Source organism: Doryrhamphus excisus, chromosome 7 (genome assembly GCF_030265055.1).
Source record: "Doryrhamphus excisus isolate RoL2022-K1 chromosome 7, RoL_Dexc_1.0, whole genome shotgun sequence".
Taxonomy (NCBI): Eukaryota; Metazoa; Chordata; class Actinopteri; order Syngnathiformes; family Syngnathidae; genus Doryrhamphus; species Doryrhamphus excisus.
Genome location: NC_080472.1, coordinates 7,816,395 through 7,838,903, shown reverse-complemented (window position 1 = coordinate 7,838,903; position 22,509 = coordinate 7,816,395). Strand labels below are relative to the sequence as shown.

Here is a 22,509-nt window from a genome sequence, read left to right as displayed (position 1 = left end):
GACGCGTGCCTGTTAAGGTGATGTTGTTTGGTGGTAAAAATGTAAATAAAAAAACACCCCCCCCCCCAAGTGATGCTGCACCCATGTGTAAAAACAAGTGGGGAAATGTGTGGTGGAACACACACGCACGCACGCACGCACACACGCACGCAGCATCCTAATAGGTTTCACAGAGAATAGACTGTTGAGCGCATGAGCAGGCTGTCGCTAAGGAATTCACCTTAGGTGTCCCCCCCCTCCCCTCCCTGCACTATAGGATATTTATTTTCATTTCAGGGATTGAGAACTTATAGATGAGAGGTGAAGACAAAAAAAAAGATCGCGCGTCATGTGTCAGCGGCTGCTTGGATGTGCGTCGTTTGCGCTCGGAGGAGGAGACGCGCGCACCGTGTTAAGGTGTCCGCACGCCATTTAAGACCGCACCTGCATGGGAGACAAGCGGACTTTTCCGGCAGCTAGGAGTGGAAATCTCAGTGTGATATAGGCTGTTCTGACGTCTGCATCAGCTATCAGCCACTTGCTTTCCTCCCCCCCTCCTTCTCCCCAACGTGCATGACTTTGCGCTGATCTCCATCATCATCTGCAGCAGCGACAAGGGGGGAAACCGAGGGGGAATGAAGATTTAATTTTTCTTTCTTTCTTTTTCTTTTCTTTTTTTGCTCCGAAGAAATCGGCTTTGACCGACTGCGCGTCTGGCGGTGCTGCTGCGGCCGCAACCATGCCTCTGGTGCACACTTGGACCGGGAAATTCCATCCTCCGATTTGATCCCCGACACTTGCTGCCTGATTCCGAGCACCGCTTTTTTTATTTTGAACTTATCGGGCGTACCGCTGCTTTGAGTAAGATGTCTGATCTACTGGTGCTGGTCGAGGGGCTCTGTGACCTGCACGGATTTCCATAGCGGGGGGCCAATTCTTCAGATTTTTGCCACCGAGAAGCCTACTTGAAGACGTCGCATGCGTAGATGTAGGCTCCTTCCTTCTGTTCCCATCGCCCGTTTTTAGTTTGTGCATTGTGCGGGAGGGACCACTGGACTGGTTGGATTATAGATACTGGAAATAAGGATTTGTGGAGATGTTGGGTCGTCAGGAAGATAAATTATGTGGAATTGTCTCAGCTCTGGCGGCTTTGTCCTTCGCATGCTTTGTTCAAAGGTAAGGAAACCTCTCACACCAATTCCTGTTATTACGGAGGCGGAGATGTGGCAAATCGCATTAAAGGGGTGCCCGGGCCTTATTAGAGCCATTGGTGCCGATATGCTCGATTAGGCGCGCGCCCAGTGCGCGCGCACGCGCATGTGCGATACCCAAACACAGTATTCCTAATTATGTGACTGAGGTTGCTGGTAAATATGACCGGAAGTATGTGATTCTTTGTTTGATGAGTATTAAAGTTTCCACCCATTTCTTCGTAAGCACTTTGGGAAGATCCCGTTCCCTCTCAGTTTGGAAGTGCTGGCATGGAGTCACAGCAGAATCCCTCCACAACACCTGAAGGCACTGGTGTGTGCATCCCCATCCACTTTCTGACATTTGTTACAATATATCCCTGATTGGAACACAATCTCATCAGGTGTCATTCAACTCCTCCCCCCACCCCCAGGGGTCCAAACATCTGCACATGGAGCAGCGCTTCCCCCACTGAGCCACTGGCTAACCCCCCCTCCCTGTGTGCTGGAACGCCGCTCAGGTGCTGCAGGTCATGGCCCCAGCGTTAAAGATGTCAGTCAGACGAGTGCTGACTGGATGTTGCTGCCGGGGATAGTAGTCCATCTCCAGGCGGCGGCCAACCAAACCTTCGTGTGAGGCCGTTAGTCTCAGCCTGCATGAGCATGTGCAAAAAAACACCCTGGTGACTTGAACATTAACTCTTTTGGATGACCTGCTTCCATGAAATCCTCGACAGCTGCATGTGCGTTACTCGGCTGCACGAAGCGTTGTTGTCGACTCCCACTTTCTATCCCCCAAACTATTCCTTTAGGAAGACACGACACCCCCGGCTCCCCCTGATCTTGTCCTTTTTGTGAACGTCTCCACGTGAAAATAAACCCCTGCTGAATGCCAATGCAGGTTATGTGGAGAATATAAAAAAGTACCGACACTCCCAAATAACAAATAAATGTAGCATTTACTGCTACATTTTCCAATCAACTCTTGTCATGTTATTAATACACTATGACGGTCCTACTGTGTCTTCATGTATTTTTATCACAAAACGTTCTTGTTAGTGGCCAATTCGCTTGCTAAGACATGGGAAGTCGGTTCCATCGCGCATCTACCATGAAATCATAGGCTCACTCTCAAAAATATTAACACAAAACATGTTTTTTATAGTTTTACAATTGCAGTCGCTCCTCGTTTATCATAGTTAATTGGTTCCAGACCCGACTGTGATAAGTGAATTTCTGCAAAGTAGGATTCAGTACTAACAAATGGAATATATTTGTAGTCAGAGCATAAAACAAACATTTTTAGAGAACTGCAGACATGAAATAGCACCCCCATAGTCGCCTTTCCATGTGTATTACCCAGTGTAGTAGACATAATAATAAAAAAATAAAATAAAAGACGTTCTCCAGACTAGTGTAGGGGTTAAGAAGAGACACGTGATGTACTTCAATGGCTTTATGAGCAAGCAGAGAACACATGCAGTGAACATTCACACAGGAGCTGCTGTCCACCGCTCTCTGAAAATACTTTGTTTAGGACATAAATACGTACAAGTTAAATATTCTTTTTTTTAAACAAGGAATTTGAAATATAAATCAGTTATTCATTAATACAATTTAGTTTTACATAATTAAAGCAATTATACAAACACACACATGAGGAAGGCAGCCAGATCAACATGGACACCTTGCGTGGCCCAGCAAGGTGCACTGTATTCGGGCACATGCTCTGAGCAGCCAATGTCATACCACGGAGGTCTCTGGCAAACCTTTAGCGCTTTTCTATTGTTTCAGGTGTCCGATAAGGTTGGTCGTGTGCTAGATGGGGATGGGGTACCCCCCGGGAACCCCCCCTTCCCCCACACTATAACAATATAACATATGGTGCCTCTCTACAATGCCAGTTTGCACCTGCCTTCCAAACGTGATTTCAAAGAAAAAAAAGGTGTTAAAACATCAACCATAAACAGGTTTCGGGTTTGGTAAATCACATTCTGGGGGCAAAACGACAACATTTGTACCTCCTCCTGCATATAGTGTATATAGTCGTCAAGTCAGACAAGCAAAAATGGCCGCAAGTGCTATTTTGCTCATTTAACCACCGCAATCCTCATTTCAGCCTCTTAGTAGATCGAGTTTCATGTGTTGTTATGCACGCAAACGTTTTCAGGCCCTGAGTGCGATACACCGACTCAAATCCTCACTACCACAACAAATCTGTTGTAATGTTTGACATTTGTGGTTTCTGTCCTCAGCTCCACTGGAAGTACTGGAATGTCTGTGGCCAAGACCACCGTGGACAAGTTGCTGAAGGGATATGACATCCGTTTAAGGCCTGATTTTGGAGGTAGGTGTGTTTTGTCGCCCTTTTTCAAGCCAGTGGATTGCCGAGTCCAAGTCCCCGTGCGGCGTCATTCCTCAGAGAGTCAATCCAAGTGCTTGCCGTTGGCGAAACATTGGGAATAGCTTTGAAGTGATTGCAACCATGTCATTACTGTGCATCTGTTCACATATCAAAGATGGCTGCTCATGGAGAAGTAGGGCGCATGTGGAGATGAGCAGTTGTACCTTCAGCTATTCGTAAAAAATAAAACACAACAGACATGTTGGTTAAAATGAAAACATTTCATGGAACTGGTGCAGCCTTTTGCCAAGAAATGTTTTGACTTGGATAATTCTTGGGAAAAAAGTGGATTCAAAAGAAAAGCAGACACTTGAGCTGAGAAACACCGTTGACTGCAAGGAATAACTCATGGCAAAACAGTAAGGTGGTGTCCGGGTTGAGTGTGCTGTGAGATCGTCTTTGACAAAAATAACTATAATCTTAATTGTAAAACTCTAAAACCGTTTGTTCATTGGCCCATCACGGTTGTTCTGCATATTATAGCTGATAAACAATATTATTGTCAATATTATTTTAAGACCATTTTGTCATTAATGTAATGATAATATATGGCATAATAATGGGAGTCAGTGCGTCAAAAGCAATAAAGTTTAATTTCCCAAGAGTATTTAACATTGTAATTTGAATGTCAAGAGCTCTTAAGTAAATTAAATTAAGCAAAAATAATAAACAAACAAAAAAGCCACAATTAAAATAAAATGGACTCTCAGCGCAATCAATCGCAATATTTCAATACTTTGTTATTTTTGAATATTGACAAAAATAACAGAAATAACCCAGAAATACCGTGCAGTTGATATTTTATGTCAATGACGTCAGCTCATTTGCATATACACTTCCTTCCTTGCCAACATTAGCAACATTCCTGTGGATTATGCTATTTACGTTTAATAGGGAGTTAGGCCAAATGCAGCAAAATGCACCATAAGGTTTGTCAAGATAAGATCAAATATGTCTTCATTTGTCCCACAGGGGCATTCATTCCACATATTTAGATTTCAGGAATGACTGAAACGTAAGTTCCATATTATTATTATTTATTTAATTTATTTGTCATTTAGCCGTGTAGCACTCGAAACACACAGCTCGCAAGAAGTGCTGCTACCGTACATGTCCTCACTGGGACAAAAAGCATGAAAGAGGGTTCACTCTCTCCATTCATTCTGCTATAGAACCAACACGCCCAGGTGTGGAGATGGATGCGATGTCTCTTGTCATCCAGTCTGTTTGAGAGTAGGGGGGAGGGAGGCAAACTAGCATGCGTATGTCAGCATATCGAGGCAGGCAAAATGATTAAGTTTGTTTTCATTTATCATGCGGTTAATTGATTTATTGATTATCGTGTCAGGTCTATGTGTTGACATTATTGGCTTTCTGGAAGGTTTTGATTGGATTTATTTGATTTCTTACGGGAAAAATTGATTTGGTTAGTGTCTGTGTCAGTTAGTCAGAACTCCTGGAATGGATTAATGATGCTATCCACGGTGCCACTGTGCTATATACGACGTGTATTTACAATTTGGGCATGAAAGGTAGCATCAAACTCAATTGTAATCTGATGCATGTTCAAATGAAATAAAACCATTACTATTACCATTACCATTACGATGCACTATGATTTCAGCTTTGGTGTTCTTACCAGCATGAATGTTTCCGTTTCAAAGGACATGTCAATAGAGTGAAATGTTCATGACATGAATCCTCTGAGCCGACTGCTTGCATTGATAAAATGCGTTTCCGGGAGGAGGCTCCACCAGTGAACTGAGTGAGCTTGCGGATAACATCGTATGATGTAGATCCAGACAGTGCTTTGTTGGCTTCCAACATCCGTGAGACATTTGCGGGTAAGAGGCAGTTTGGTGGTTGTATCGGCTTAAAAATGCGACACAAGGTTTCCTCAAATTGCAATTCTGTTGGTGATTCTGTTTTTTTCTTTTTTGTGGTACGCTTACTTGTTCTTTGATACGTAATGCAAAGTAATCCAAATAGTAAGCTGACAATTATGTGAGGCCTTTCATCTGAACACAACATGGCGAGTACAAGCATGAAGTCAGCATTGACCCGCTTAAAAACACTTTGTGCTGCAGCCTGACGGGAGGCTGCGTACAGACGCATGCCTCAGCACTAATTAACCAAACCAGCCGCACTTTTTGTCAAGTGCTGCAGAACCTGACAGATGTGCTAAAAGCGTGATCTGATCTGTTGTATGTACAGTAGCCTACATATACAGTGGAACCTCAGTTAGTGTACGATCTGGTTAGCGTTGAAAATGTTGCCTCGGTTCGCGTACATTTTTCAGCGTACAATTCAGCTCCCATTTTCAACACAAAACATCCTTGGCTTCTGACAAAGAAGCGAGCTTGCTAAAAAATGGGAACCGGATGTCACCTACGCCACCAATGTCATCAGTGGTTGACTTTTTATAGTTGTACACAAGGGGTGGGCAAACGTTTTGACTCGCGGGCCACATTGTTTTAACAAAATGGATGCTAGAAAATGGTGCCAAACTCTATATTTTATGCATAACAGTCCACCTGCAACTATTGTATCTGTAAAAGTGTCATGCAATCTGCTATATTTGCTTGTGTCCCTTCTTTCAGGAGCACTTTGTTAACAGCAGACCACATCATATAACAATATCGCTAAAACAGCTACTTAAATAATCAAAAGGTTGGCTCAAGCCATGATGCCATGTTGAATGTTAAGTTTAAATGAAATACTTTGGAAAGAACGGGCGGGCCAAATGTTTGCCCACCCCTGTTGTACACGCATGAAACATTTGTAAATACAAATAAATGAGGAATGAAAGGATAAATTGGTGTTGAAGGGTACTTTTACTTTCACTGAAGACATCTTGATTTGAGTGTTCCCAAAGACGTACCATGGTGGCTACATTGGGTAATGTGAGTCTAAAGGCGACTATAGGGGTGCTATTTCATGCCCAGAGTCTTCTAATAATGGTAAAAAAAAAATATATATATATATATTTACTATGTCATAAAGAGGATTTCTAACTCTAACTATAAACATTTTCCATTAAGTAGTACAGAAACTACTTTGCCAGAAATCCACATATTATGGTCTGGAACTGATGACCTGTTTTTTTTTTGGCTTTTTTTAGATGTCATGAAATAACATTTCAAAATAATAAAATCAACATATTTGTCCACTCGACTGTATTATAAATGTATTTTCTGTATGATTGTAATCATTAAAAAAAAATTAAATCTTTGAATTTACACTTTTCTCGATCAAATACACAACAAAAACTTGAGGCTGCCGTCAACGTATCCTCTCAGCTTAGTACACAAGCCCAGCCTACCGTCTGAGTGCACTCAATGAAGTGCACTGAGTTGGATCTGCCAGCAAGTCACTGGTGATATAATGTTGCCAAAACGCCACGGCTTTCTACGGCCTCTGAAATGTCTGTAAGGTACGTTATTCCTGCCAATAAAATATAGAGACATGTCATACGAGGAGGCACTGCAGTACTTGCCTCACACTGAAGGGGGAGCTGTAAGGTGCTTGTCTGTGCCTGTTAAAACAGTAAAAATGATCATTAATCATGATTAGTTTATTTGAAAACTGTGACTGATCTCATTTTGAAATCATCATTTGATAGCCTCAGTAATAACATCACAATTTCCAACTGGATTTGAATGCAACAAAGTCCACAGTTCAGGCTAACCTATCAGACGTTTGAAAGGTGGAGCTCGAACTGACTGGCCTTTCATGGCCAGGATAAGTGGCAGAGAATGATGTCGACTGCTTGTGGGTTCATTCACCTCAGAACTCGATTCCCAGTTTACACAGATTGAGTGTTCAGTGAAGCTTTCTTTGAATTTTAGTGAGTAGATTTTACGGAGTAGACATGTTTATATATTTGTTTGAGTGAATTCATGAAAAAGAGCATGGCAGAGAGTCGCTGCTCTTTAACCTCAGGCCCGGAAGCTGAACTCATCCCGGCTAGTTCTAACATCAGTCATCTTCTGTTGCAAGTGATCCCTTTAAACTTCAGCTCTGTGGTCTTTTTCATTTGGAACACTGTGAGAGCGTCGCTTTCTTACAAAGCAGGACTGAAACAAAAGTGGATCAGTTGACAACATTAGGTTTTTATAGGACTTTAAAAATCTTACCTTTTGTATTTCATCTCAGTTAAAAATGTTTTTAAAGGGGAGCTGTTGTGCTTTTTCCACTTGTCTGACTTATAAATGGAGTTAGAATGTTGTATTCTGGTGTTAAACCATGACAAAGTTTCAGATAATGAGGTTCTTGCCTTTGGAAGTGAGCCCTGAAAGAAGTTTGGGATGACTCAAAACGCTGGGTTACAGAGGGCGTGGTAAAACTGTTCCTTTGTGATGTCACAGAGGAGCGGGCATCCTTATGGGCGTGGCTTTAGGCACAATACACTCTCTCTCCTCCCCCTAGCTCAGCTTCTCTGTTTAAAAGGCAAGCTCAGGCAGAAGTGATTAGAGCAAGAGAATTACGGCATTACACACAGGACTGTTTTTGCGAACGTGAACGGGAAATATTGTCCTCTGACAAAGTGTGTCCGACAATGAGTGCTCCTCCTCGGGCAGGCGAGGTTGAAGCAGCCTATTCTTTGAGTTCCTACACAGTAAGTCAGGGGTCTCCATGCAGTAGATCATGAGCTGCCAGTAACTCCTAAACACTTTTCAATTAGCTCTCCAAAGACTTCAGTCATTTCTTATCAACTCCTATACCCACTAGATTAGAAGGTGGGGTTCTCTCGTAGCACTTAGGGGGTGTGACCGATCACAGTGGCGTCCCTGGAGGCGGGCCGTGGGTGGAATAGATTAGAACAGAGCGTTTTGGAAGGAAATTTCCAAGGAAATACATCTGGATAGGTGCAGATTCTGGAAGATCTAGACAGTTTTTATGGGTGTTATGGTGTGTAGCTGCTTGATAGACATCCACAACTCGATACAATGGGTGGAAAAATGAGCATAATAGGTCCCCTTTTACACTAGCTTTTTAAAGGGGACCTATTATATATTTTTTATATTATTATAATATTTTTTTTGTATTATTTTTCTGATCTATAAATTGGTTATAATGTTGTAAATGACTTCTAAAGAATGTGTTAATAAACGTATGTAAAGTATGCTACATTTCATGAATGTATGCGGTACGCGTTACTGATTTGGTGCTTTCACAATTGCTTTGAAGTAATTATGCCTAATGTCCTCATTTAGAATTCATATAGAAATATTAGGGGTATAACCGGGTATGTATTCCTATTTTTTAATAGCTGTAGCGAATAAATTTCTCACCAGTACGTTGACTGGGATATGACAATCACCAGTCACATAACGTGCATTCTCAAGCTCCATCCTCGTATAATCCTGATCATCTAGTAAGTTAGCAGGATGTGCCACAACACTGCAGATATTTCAAAGGATGCGTGACGCGATATGCAGTATGGATCAGCACGGCACATTGGCTCTATTTGGGAATTAAAGGATTAGATTTGTTGCATAATTGGATATCATGCTCGTTTTCTTCTGCAAGTCAGTAAATCATTCCATGTGAATTATGGAATCCCGAATTATGGTCCGCAATGTGTCTGCAGTGTCAAGACCCCTCGGATTTTCCGCGTGTCGGACGTGTTGTGGACGACGAATCTAACACGCTCAAAGATGTACATGTCCTATCCATGTGGATGTGGATGAATGACCTGATGTCATCTCAAGGTCGGCTCGCTGCTGTAATGTACATGTCCGAGAAGACGCTTGGAAATCATCTTTGGGAAATTGTTATTGTCGCTGCTTCTTTTCATGGGAATTGCAAAGCAAGAAAAAAGTATGTTAGTGTTAGTGTGGTTGTTCAGCCCAACTAATGGAAAGATGGAGCAGGAACAGCGCTTATTATATCCTTACATACAGTAGTATGAAAAAGTATCTGAACTTTTTGGAATTTCTCACATTTCTGCATAAAATCACTATCAAATGTGATCTGATCTTTGTCAAAATCGCACAGATGAAAAAACAGTCTCTGCTTTAACTAAAACCACCCAAACATTTATAGGTTTTCATATTTTAATGAGGATAGCATGCAAACAATGACAGAAGGGGAGGAATAAGTAACTGAACCACCACATTTAATATTTTGTGGCCCCCCTTTTGGCAGCAATAACTTCAACCAGACACTTCCTGTAGCTGCAAATCAGTCTGGCACATCGATCAGTAATACGTGATTTCATTGTATATTAAACTAGATACCATAAAAAACGTACCAAGTTATTGTTCGTTCAAATAAGTTTGGTCAAATAATGCACAGGTTGATATACCGTGTTTATATTTTGTAGTGCAATGGTCAAGGATAGTTTGATTGTCCGGATAGGGGCATATTATGACACTGTATGACAACGTGCTGGCAATCTAAGCCAGGGGTGTCCACAGTGTGGCTCAGGGGTCGTTTGCGGCTGGCAGCAGATTCTAGAAATAGGGGGAAAAAAAACAGCAGCAAAATGATAAAATGTGCAGTAATTTCAGAAAAATTAAAGAATTAAGAATTAAGTTCTTATCCAACAAGAAAAATGCATAATTAAAGGCATTAAGGCATTAAAAAAAACCCAGAATAATATCTAACAATAATAATTGTGGGAAATAATAAAAGTAGGCTATAGTGGAAATATTAACGTTAAAAAAAAGGTTCAAAACAATGAATGATGTTGACATTTATGGAAAAAGTTATGTTATGAGAATAAAGCCAAAATAATTGATAGTTGAAATAGTTAAGAGAAAAAAACAGCAGTAATTTTATGACAAAGCCCAAATATTAAGAGAATAAAGTGGTCATATTATGAGGGAAAATAATCTCATTTTAGACTAAATATCAAAGTGGCCCTGACCCTGATAAAAGGTTGGACACCCCCTGATTAAGGGCTGACCCCGTCAAATGCATGCCAGTACGTTTTGTAAAGTAAGGTCACGAATCACATGCATGGATTTCCGGTCACTGCCATCAGCGGCCACTTAACTGCAACGCTGTCAGTGCATTCAGTGGCAGTCTTATCGTATAGGAATACATTTTCTGTCATTCGTCATCTATATTTAACATCCATTTCACAGCCATGTGACATACATTACCATTTTGGACACACATACACTAACTGGTCCCAGCATCAGGGTCGGCATGTAGTCACTTTTGATTGGCGCTGTCAGTACTGATGTGCTGCTCACAAACAAAATATCTTACAGTTGAATCTTTGAAGTAGACGACTGGAGTGGCTCTTAGAAGTTAACAAGTCGTCATTTTTTTAAAGCTTTTTTGTCTTTGCCATGAAGTGCTAATGACAATGCGCATTGTCAATGTGCATCCGCATTTTTGCCAAGATTTTGGCTTTTACAGGCTGTGCTCTTAAAGGGGAATGGCACTCTTTGGGGAATTTTTCCCATCATTCACAATCCTTATGTGAAACATGGACACATATTTTATTTCCCTTTTCTGTGCATTATAACACAAGCAAACAAGTTAATATAAGCAAGCTAACGATGTACGTCATTGGGACACACCTACAGTATTTCTACTATGAAGCCCTCTAATAAAAAAAACCTGAGAGCTAGGTATCTACTCTTCCATCTATGAAAAATTGAGATCAGGAGTGTATACTTTATATGGTAAGTAACTCCTTACATGGAAGGCATATCACTCTACCTCACTCTAAAAGTGCCATCGGGCATTTTTAAAATGTAAATTCCCCATTCACTGGACCGACAACTGTCACATGTTCTTCCATTTTCATATTTCCTCGCTGATCCTCACCTTGCCCTCCCAACTACAAGGTGAGCCTTGAGGTTTGGGTTAGTGTTACTTTTTTAACGTTAACGTTAGTTTAGTTATTTGTTTTTTTTTTTGCCTCTGCTTTTTGTATCTTTGAAACTGACTGAGACAGCCCCGCCGGGACAGGTGACTGAGAACCTCATTAAGATTGAACAATGCAAAATGTACATTTGTGCAAATGTTCCCAACTGGTCTTGAAATGTTGAGAGACTCATAAACTTGATAACGTGTAAAGGTCTAACATTAGAATTTATGGAGGATAAGACTTTTGTTGAAATCATTTATCGTGTTGGCCATGACGCTTGTGGATTCTTTGAAATGAGGCATTGCGGAGGTGAAGATGGACAAGGTTTTGGTCCAGCTTGTATGAATAAATGATGGCTTTTGTGAAGCTTTTAGACGGACAGGACTGAAGGGGGGTAAAGGATCTCGCCTGGGATTGCAATGTCAGAGTAATGAATCGCTCTGCTGAGAGTAAAACCGAAGAACGAGATGACTGTTTGAGTCCCTGGGGAGTTCTCCGGGTTGGAGGAACAAGTAACCTGTCCTTGTACAGGGAGGGGCACTTAAGGTTCATCCCCTTTTTCCATTTGGATAAAGGCAGGGTTTTTCTAGGGATGGGAAATTTAGCATCTTGTGCACATTTAAAATACATTGCAAGAGAAAAATGCTTCAAGTAAAACACCTCCCACCTTTAGTAACTTGTCATGCTGGGGGGACTCAGGACCTGGGGGCCACCAAATGAGGCATCAAGCTAATAACTTGGTGTCCAGCATGGTTCTTAAAGGAAAAATGCACTTAGGTTAGAAATGTTACCCATCATCCACAATCATGAACGCACGACTTTCTCTTTTCTGTGTGCTCCAAAGATATCAAAAAAGATAAAAAGAGGCTTGTAAGGTAAGAATGCATGGGATGGGATGCACCTATTCTGTCCGCCCATAAAGCCCTCTGAAAAAAGGCTGCATATTAATAAAGAAACATTTTTATTGCTTGTTATTATACGCCCAAGAACTACGTTACTGGAGTAGTGACACATTGCCACACCACACCGGCTAGCAATTAGCTTCACGACACGTTCGCTCACAAAGCCTCAGGCCACTAGTGAAAGGTAATGCTACATATTTTAGCTGCCGCCAGTCCTGCTGTGTTTTTGTTTTGGATGCTAGGTGTAGCGTTCCTTTCTATGTTGCTATGTGAAATCAATCCACCCGGGAAAGAGGCTCAGCTAATGCTTAAAATGAGCAAAAATACTGCATGTTATTGTTGGAGGGGTGTGTGAGGGGTGAATAGGTGTGTCCCTTTGCATGCATGAATCATCTGCCTTTTTTAGCTGTTTGTATACCTTTAGAACGCACAGAAAAGATACATAAGGATTGTGACTGAAAAAAAGGTCAGTTTTTCTGGAAGGCGTGAGGTTTACTCACATGGTGTTGCACCAGCTGGCATCTATGAGCACAATATCACAACATATCACAACATCTTGTGAATGTGTTATATTTCTAATTTAGTTCATGCAGCCATTTTTATACTGAAATGCTGAATTTAGCCCAATGATACATAAAATGTGCATAAATTTTCATCTTTTTTGGACTGATAATAGGCCGAGGTAAACCACAAAACGGCTTTATTTATTCATTAATATATTTTGAAAACCATATCGGCAAGGGACGACGACATGCATATAACCACAGTCATGCACATCAAATCCTTTAGCAGAGGCGATTTCCGTGGCTGATGAAGATAATTTAATGTGTACACGTGTGCAGTATACTATATGTTGAAACAGGACAGATTTTTATGCCCTGGCTAGATATTCATCACAATGCACTTAGGCTTTAATGGCTCCAGCTGAAAGAGCGTTAGCGTACATGTGACACTTTAATGATCGTCAACATTAGAAAGCATCAGAAGGTGCCAGGACCGCCGGAATGCCGTGCAAGCGCTGGACTCTATCTGTCAGACACATAGCGGCAATAGCGGCGGGCACCTGATCTCAGGCTATAAGCAGCATTCATTTTTACCAGTCTGATGCGTCTCGCTTGAAGTTCCGCCTGCAGCCATGACACCAAAGTGTAGTCACCTGCCCCCGTCTCTCCCACTTGCAGCCTGGGCTTTTCTGATCTCATTTCCCACTGACCCAAATGAGTCCCAGCTGCAACTTCATCTTGTTTGTAATGGAAAAGCATTAAATATAGCCACAAAAGCGCATCGTGGCCAGACTGGTGTGTGGAATTGACACATAATTGACGCCATATTTTCGTCTCACTTTCTAACTGAGCAGGACTCACTCTGACTTCACAGGATCCTGCTCGGGTGTCAGCTTGTAGCAGAAATGACTGTGCTGCTTCTCAGGCTACGTTTGCATAACAATGAACGAGGTTGCTAGTTCAATCCTCCGTCTTCCCGTGGCCATGCCCTAATCCTGCCTCATCGTGGTAAGGGTGTCAAAGTGCTAAGTACCTCGGGAATACAGAAATGTGATTCAGTTGTCCCTCGTTTATCTCGAATTTGCGCAAAGTAGGATTCGATATTAATAAACAGAATATTTTTGTAGTTAGACCTGAGTTCAATTCCACCCTCGGCCATCTCTGTGTGGAGTTTGCATGTTCTCCCCGTGCATGCGTGGGTTTTTTCCGGGTACTCGGGTTTCCTCCCACATTCCAAAAACATGCTAGGTTAATTGGCGACTCCAAATTGTCCATAGGTATGAATGTGAGTGTGAATGGTTGTTTGTCTATATGTGCCCTGTGATTGGCTGGCCACCAGTCCAGGGTGTACCTCACCTCTCGCCCCAAGACAGCTGGGATAGGCTCCAGCACCCCCTGCGACCATCGTGAGGATAAGCCGTAGAAAATGAATGAATGAATGAATTTTTGTTGGTAGATGTAGAAAACCTGTTTATGATGTTCTAAATATCCTTCATCCTTCTCCAGAAAAATCTCTGATACTTTGTTGTAAAAGTGTGACCACCTTCTGGTGAGCTTGGCTATATAATCCTCCACCCTGGTGGTCAAATTCATTCATGCATTCAGCAGAACATGCAAACATATTACATATATTTGACCTGCTGCCGTTTTTAAAAACGCCACATTTTCCTCTCTATGAAAGGACGGCAGTATCAAGAACCTTCCAGCCCCCCTTCAGGATGAGACGAGTACTGCAGTGCCTTTTATTGACCGGAGAGCAAGAAGGATGATGTCACGCTTCCACGTGTCACAGAGTAATGGCCGATAATAAATGTTATTCGTATTATGGCCGACATGCTGACAAACAGAAGCTGGCAAGAGCCGTGATGATCAAGGCTGGGCTGGCATAGCCGAGAGGCGATGCTAGCGGCAGCCTCATCTCGGGTTTCTAACTTGCAAATTCAGTGACTTTATTTCAGAAAATGTTAGAAATCAAAATAAAAATACGTTTACAGCGGAAGGGAGGAATATTAATGAGCTGGCCGTACAATGCAGAATGACAATCAGATGTCTTCAAGGACGTTCAATTTTAGAGGTCACGCTTTACTGTTGATGTGACCTCCGATCGATGCACACGGGACGTCAGCCCGCGTGTTGGCGGACGCCGCTCCTAAATGATCTATGGCAGCGGTCCTTGCAAGGCCAGTCGACACTTTTACAATACGCGGGGCGACCTCTCCGGCTGTGCGCTGCCACATGTCAAACGGCGGGGCTGCTTTGCATACGGGCTGATAGCGCAGGCCGCCGTAACTCAGCGGCAAAGTAATGCCTATTCAGCACAAAACAGGCGCGTGTTGTCAGAATCCCAGGATGGATGTTGGGGCATGTACAAGTGATATCTATCCTGATGAAAAAAGAACGCCTGGTGATTTATTACAAAGGAAACACGGGAGAAAATGCTCAAGCTGGGCGCTTTTCCCTTCACTTAGATTTTCGATTTGAATTAAATGAGGTGTGCATGTCGGCAGGCAGTGAGGGAGGGGGGCAAGGGATGGAGAGAGAGAGAGAGAGAGCATGCAGGAGAAGGGAAATACTTTATCTTCCCGTTCAAAGTGATGTTTTCAGCAACTTTGAAATGGGGGCGCAAAATGCTGATAGAATGGCAGCAGAATGAATCACACTGGACTGCAAAATGCAACAAAAACACGAGGTCAGACATTGGTGAGGGATCCTGCATACGGGGCGTTTTCTCCCTCCTATTTTGACCCTCCTGAGGTCCCTTGTGAATCCGATCTTGAAAGTACAGTGATTGATGAGCGGTTTGTCCTTGACAGGGCCGGCATAGGCTGGCCAAGGGCACAGATGCGGCCGTCCAATTCTTTCTGCAAGATAAACAAGGCAAGAAACGTCATTTATAGTATAGATAGATGCTGTCAGCCTACCGCTACCAGGAAGCGCGCTTAAAAACCCCATCCCATTATTGAGCCCCGGCAGGCGGGCGTCTAAACAAGGTTTACTCGTGTGGCTGATGCATGCGTCATGCAGAGATGAAGAAGATGAAGAAGATGAAAAAGCAACACGGGAGATGGAGTAGAGAACACTGTATGTTTCTTTTTAACTAATCACTTGTTTTGGACTACAGCCGTCTTTCTTCATAGCGGATCATCGGAATTCTCCTGCTAGAGGACTCAATATGGACTATTTTCATAGTTAGCATTTCAGAGTTACCATTATTAGAGGCCTGCAGACATGGAATAGCACCCCTATAGTCACCTCTACACTTTGATTACCCAATATAGGGGAGAAAATAAGCCATGCCTGTGTGTATTGTACCTATAGTCACCATTTCAGTCCTACTATTTCTTGTTTACATCACATTGCACAACAATAACGATAGCCGCTAGCTAGCATGCTAGTGAACTAGTGAGCTAACCAGTTCGCTCACGGTAGCGACAAGGCTGTAAAGCATTACAAGTGTTGTATAAACATCTTTTCACGGCCAAGACAAGACAGAACATCCTCTGTCTCGTACACCGCTATGTTTGTTTACCTAGCTATAGCACCGCAATGACGCCATTTCCCGAAATGAGACTAAACAGTGAGAGCTAGGTCATCATGAACTATAACTATAATTCTTTAGAATTTACCATTGGCTAAAAAATGGAACAATGTAGAAGATAATTCCAAACAATATACCGTATGACTTATTTCAGCAAAGTTGATGAATCATGTCAGGGACCCTTTAACCTCGTCACTGACGTTTCTTCTAATCCGGACTGTCTCTTCCCGTCTTCCTTTTGTGTTTGAAGGCAGGCACACTCGACCAAGCTGTCACGCTTCCTTTTGAGCTGAGCCGTTTCATTTGTGAATTCAGGTTGTTTTTCTAACTCTGCATTTATACCGCTCGTTTTAGATATTCTATTTTCTTCCCTTGTTTGTCGCTTTGACTCTCCCATCCAAAGACTTTTGTGTTCGTTATGTTGTCTTTATTTTGTCTGAGGTGAGATTGCGTTTCAGGGTTCTTTAATCAACCCCCGCACGACGTGACTCAGGCTGCAGATCGTTTCATGTCGGATGGCGGTGCAAGGGAAGCAGAAGCTCGTCTGACTGACGCGGGGGAAAGACAAATAATACGCAAGGGTGTGTGTCCTCCACCATCGTAACCATTTCTCATTTGCATTTGGATTTAAAATGCGCGGTAACTAAGCAACACCCAATAACCCCTTTATCGTCTTTCTAATTGTTCTCGTAATAAGTGTCTGCAGCTGTTGTGACTTTGACTGAATGAAACATGAAAGCCAAATGAACGTGAGGTCATCCAGGCGCTTTAACTGCAACGTTTGTCAAAATAACGGCCAGCAACGCCGATCACTTGCATGCACAAGTTGGAAATGGATGAATTCATCAAATCATTTAAGATGAAACACTCAGGCGGATTTACGCCTGGTGTATTTACATCATCAGCTTTGTACTTCATGTGGCGTGAAGTACAGTAACTGGGATTTACTGCGGGTCACGCGCAAGGTTACTGGGAGGATCCGTTTAGAAACGTGACGTCAGCTGAAAGAACTGGCGATGGCTGTCCTTGCCTGCTTGTCCGTCCCGTATATTTCAAGAAAGTCTTTCCTCGAGATTATAAAAGGGGACATGCAATTAATAATGTTGATTCATGCTGTGGACATGTGGACTCTCTGAATAGATGAAGGCACCTGAATAAATGATAGCACCATTAAATAAATAATGCACTTCTTTAGCCAATGATTCTCCACATGGCTTCAGGAAACATGGCCGCCAATTTGTCCTCAAGTACCCGGCTATAAAAATTAGGGAGACCAATCCGCTGGGTATTTGAATCTCAGATTCAGGTCGTGGAAATCTGGTCCTTCGAGATCCATAGTGTTTTACCCTGGCAGGACTTGGAGAAGGCATTCGACCCTCTTCTCAGGAAATACTATGGGCAGTACTCCTGGAGTCGGGTATTGGACCACCTAATTCACGCTGTACGTTTCCTGTATGATCGGTGTCAGAGTTCGGTTTAAGTCTGACCCCTTTCCAGTGAAGGTGGGACTCTTTGTCTACCATTCTGTTCATTCATTTTCTGGACAGAATTTGTAAGTGGAGCCGAGGCTTTGAGGGCTTCCAGTTTAATGCCGGCAGGATTGGGTCTCGGCTTTTTGCAGATGATGTGTTCCCGCTTGCTTCATCAAGCTGGGAACTTCAACTGTCACTGGGTCGGTTCACAGCCAAGTGCCTGCGATGAGAATCAGGATCTCCAAGTCTGGGTCCATGGTTCTCACCCATAAAAAGGTGAGGTGCCATCTCCGTGTCAGGGATGAGATCCTACCCCAAGTAGAGTACGTTAAGTACCTCGGGGTCTTGTTTACGAGGGATGGAAGGACGGAACGCACGAGTGACAGGCAGATTCGTGTCTGCAGTTATGTGAGCCCTGCATTGGTCCGCCGTGGTCGATTTACCAGTCGATCACCTGGTCATGAGCTTTGAGTAGTGACCAAAATGACTTTTCTCAGTTGGGTGGCTGGGCTCTCCCTTACAGATAAAGTGAGAGCATGCAAAGTGGTGAGGGAATACTGTATAACAATATTCTATCCATTCAGAGGATGCATACTTCAAATGTATTCCAAAACATCCAGTATCAGTACCTCATCTCGGAGTGTCCTGGTTTTTGGTCATCAAAATATGGTCACCCTCCATGATTCATTCATTCATTCATTTTCTACCACTTTTCCTCACGAGGGTTGCGGGCGGTGCTGGAGCCTATCCTATCCTCCATGATAATGATGCTTAAAAGTTCCCCTGGCTGGAATCTGTCTATAGTGTTCCAAACATAAAGGATGCATGCTTACCCTGTGAAGCATTGTTCATTCATTCATTCATTTTCTACCGCTTATCCTCACGAGGGTCGTGGGGGTGCTGGAGCCTATCCTAGCTTCGGGCAAGAGGCGCAATACACCCTGGACTGGTCACCAGCCAATCACAGGGCACATATAGACAAACAACCATTCACACTCACATTCATACCTATGAACAATTTGGAGTGGCCAATTAACCTAGCATGTTTTTGGAATGTGGGAGGAAACCGGAGTACCCGGAAAAAACCCACGCATGCACGGGGAGAACATGCAAACTCCACACAGAGATGGCCGAGGGTGGAATTGAACACCCTCCATGATAATGATGCTTAAAAGTTCCTCTGGCTGGAATATGTCTATAATGTCCCAAACATAAAGAAACTCCTATCCGTTCTCCACAGAGAGGGCACTGTTTGGCCATACGGAAACCGAGACATATTTCCGTCAAAAACAGAAGCACAACAAGCCGGGCTGCATGCTTACCCTGTGAAGCATCGGATTGGGTATTTTCAGCACACACACCAATAACCTGACTAATTATCCACTGGTACTCCTTCCTTTGCGTTGCTGAAGTGGAGGTTTGAAAACCAAATGAACTTTTTAAAGCACAGTCCACTCGAGGTGCGTTAATAAAGCTCCTCGTGGGACGGTGATTTATGAGTCGGAATGTCCCCAGGTAATGTGTGCAGTGTTTCATAATTCACTGACAAAGTCAGAGTGTGCGAGGAGAAAGGATTGCTCATATTATGTAGCTTTTTAGTAGAAAATCTAAGTAGGTTTCATTCATCAGCACTGAGCTTTGTGACAGGATAGGACGATAAGATGAGGCCACCTTTACTTATCCTCTGTCTCGATGACTCGCTGTGATGTACTGCCTCTGCTCTCTTGCTTTACCTCATCATTTTCTTTTGCCTTCTGTTCTGGCTCTTTCTGCTCCCCGCGTCAGAGCTGCTTTAATGATTTCCCTTTTATTCACCGGCAATCGTAGCATTCCACTTTTTTTAGCCAGACTGGCTGCAGCAGTCTGCAGCGTCTTTAGTCCTGTCCAAGATGCTGCTGCACCCAAACTGCAGTGATAGAATGTCGGCAAGGCGATGAGGCACAAATACCCAGCGTTTTTCGCTACATTCGGGACACATGCCGTTGTGCCCCGTAACTCAAATCATTCTGACGACGTTTAGTATGATCAATAGTGGATTGAATTGAATCTAGTTGAAGCTAATTGCTAGCCGACGGGGTGCAAATGTCGCCTCACATTGTCCCACGATTTGGCATGGCAATGCGTGTCATCGAGATCAGTGATTTTCAACCACTGTGCCGCGGTACACTAGTGTGCCTTGAGGAATTATAAATTTCACTTTTCTTTTATAAATTAACATTTATTAATCATTTTCTGCAAATATGTCACTCTCGAGTGTCCGTGGTGTAAAGACTGGCAGAGCAATGTAATATTCGTCCGTGTGGCAACACGTAGCTGATTGCCTCGTTCCTCCAATAGACTTAGTGATGCACGTGAGAGGTCGTGGTGACTGTCATGGAGACGTTTTTAAAAAGGGTTTTAAAAAAATAAATTTTATTGTATTTACATATGTGTCATTGTGTAAAATTTTTGGTTAGTGGTGCGCCGCAAGATTTGTCCAATATTTTTTTGCCATGGCTCAAAAAAGGTTGAAAAACACTCATCTATATCAAAGGTCCCCAAGCCCCCAGCCATGGCCCCATACCGGTCCAACTCCAAGAGTGACAACGAAAGAGCGAGAGACTGACAAGATGTGTAACAAAGAAATTAGGAGGCTGTCCAGTTATGAAAAACAGTTCATCCAAAGTTCTGTATCCTAAATATTCCATGTTCTATAGTCTGGAAATAACGGTACAAGCAAAGGTCATGGGTGCGTGAATGTAATATGCTTTGTTACTTAACAGTGCAGCTCGACATAAAAAATCTTTACATCAAGCTGTTTGAGCTTTATGTATACCATAAAAACTTTGTGGCGTAGATACAGCCACGTGACTGCTATACTGGTTTTACTCAACCACCATCAAGTTTTATATTCATCAAGTTAAAAGCACCAAAGGTCTTATTTGAGCATTTTATGACCACGTGTGACCAGCGTGACATTTGACCGGCTCTTTTAGTGCTGAACAGGCTGTGCTGGAAGGCCAGATGAAAACATACTATGCAACATGTATGTGTAGTATATGGAAAGACAGCATGGATGGGGATGTTAGTCAAGATGTCGGTGAAGTCAAGTGGAAATTAGCCAATGGGTGTGAATGTGTCAGTGTACGTGTGTGTATGTATGTTAGCCCTGGGATAAACTGGTAACCTGTCCAAGGTGAGGCACAGCTCTTGGCATGGTAATGGAAATGCATTTTGTTTTCCTGAAGTCATAATGAACATCCATATACTGTATACAGAAAGTGGAATATTGGTGGTGAGTTATGCACATGCACAGTATTCCTACTCCATTTTCAGAGCCAGCCGGTAGACGTTATGTATATATTCCAGGTTCCAGGTAGAAACTAAGCATGAGATGCTAAAACTGGATCGCATTCAGTCCGTCCTGCACGGGACAATCCACCCTAACCAATCTATGGTTAGCATACAATATGATGTCTTGTCCTGTTGCAGGAGCCCAACTGTGTTCTATATGACATCCCCATCAGCAGTGTAGTACACCAACGGCGACTCACCCCACCCCCCACTGGGTCTCCAAAATCCAGTTTTGGTCGGATTTTGGTGATGACTGACAGGTTTTTGCTGGGATTTCACAAGCAAGGAGTTAGGCTTCTCAAAACATTCATTCATTCATTCATTTTCTTCTGCTTATCCTCACGAGGGTAGCGGGGGTGCTGGAGCCTATCCCAGCCGTGTTCGGGCGAGAGGCGGGGTACACCCTGGACTGGTGGCCAGCCAATCACAGGGCACATATAGACAAACAACCATTCACACTCACATGCATACCTATGGACAATTTGGAGTGGCCAATTAACCTAGCATGTTTTTGGAATGTGGGAGGAAACCGGAGTACCCGGAGAAAACCCACGCATGCAAACTCCACACAGAGATGGCCGAGGGTGAAATTGAACTCGGGTCTACCTACAAAAATATTCTGTTTATTAATATCGAATCCTACTTTGCGGAAATTCGAGATAAACGAGAGACAAGTAAATCGCATTTATGTATTCTCGAGGTACTAAGCACTTTGACACCCTTACCACGATGAGGCAGCATCAGGGCATGGCCAAGGGAAGACGGAGGATCGAACCAGCAACCTCGTTTATTGTTACGCAAACGTAGCCTGAGAAGCAGCACAGTCATTTCTGCTACAAGCTGACAGAAGGAAACCGGAGTACCCGGAGAAAACCCACGCATGCACGGGGAGAACATGCAAACTCCACACAGAGATGACTGAGGGTGGGATTGAACCCACATCTCCTAGCTGTGAGGTCTGCGTGCTAACCACTCGACCGCCGTGCAGCCCCTTCTCAAAACAATATGTGTTAAAAAAAAGTCATACATTTGCATAAAAAAAATGGAGACTTGGAAAAATCAGACCTCACAAATCACTCAGCGTCATATTTTGTCTTCTGCCTCATCACTACGCACTCCATCTACTTCTAGAATGGAACACTAGGGCCATCTTGGTTATGTTTGTGTTCCACAGCGGAAGAAGACGTTCAAAAAAAGAAGAAGCAAATATTGTTGCGTAAGAAATGTCTAGTGAGGCGATAAAACAAATGTGGTTTTCGGGTTTTGCACCTCTACAATTAGCTTAGCATTGGAAAAATTCCAAATATGGTTAAGGATTCATACTATAACACAAATTGTACTGCCGGAACAATTGAGT

The 22,509-nt window shown here is 43.0% G+C and overlaps 1 protein-coding gene across 4 annotated transcripts in view; it reads left to right on the top strand.

Annotated features, from left to right (window-relative positions):
- Positions 1-232: 232 nt before the first annotated feature.
- Positions 233-22,509, top strand: part of gabrb4 (gamma-aminobutyric acid type A receptor subunit beta4) — a 59,010-nt gene continuing 36,733 nt past the window's right edge. For 3 of the 4 annotated variants that reach the window (XR_009130308.1, XM_058077420.1, XM_058077418.1), the window contains exons 1-2: positions 236-1,155; positions 3,425-3,516. Coding sequence is in view for 3 of the 4 variants with exons in the window: in XM_058077420.1 (XP_057933403.1) it covers positions 1,076-1,155; positions 3,425-3,516 (172 nt within the window). In the remaining variant the exon portion in view is untranslated. Of the gene's footprint in view, positions 1,156-3,424; positions 3,517-22,509 lie in introns of all 4 variants that reach the window. The other variant, XM_058077421.1, reaches the window with a different exon arrangement.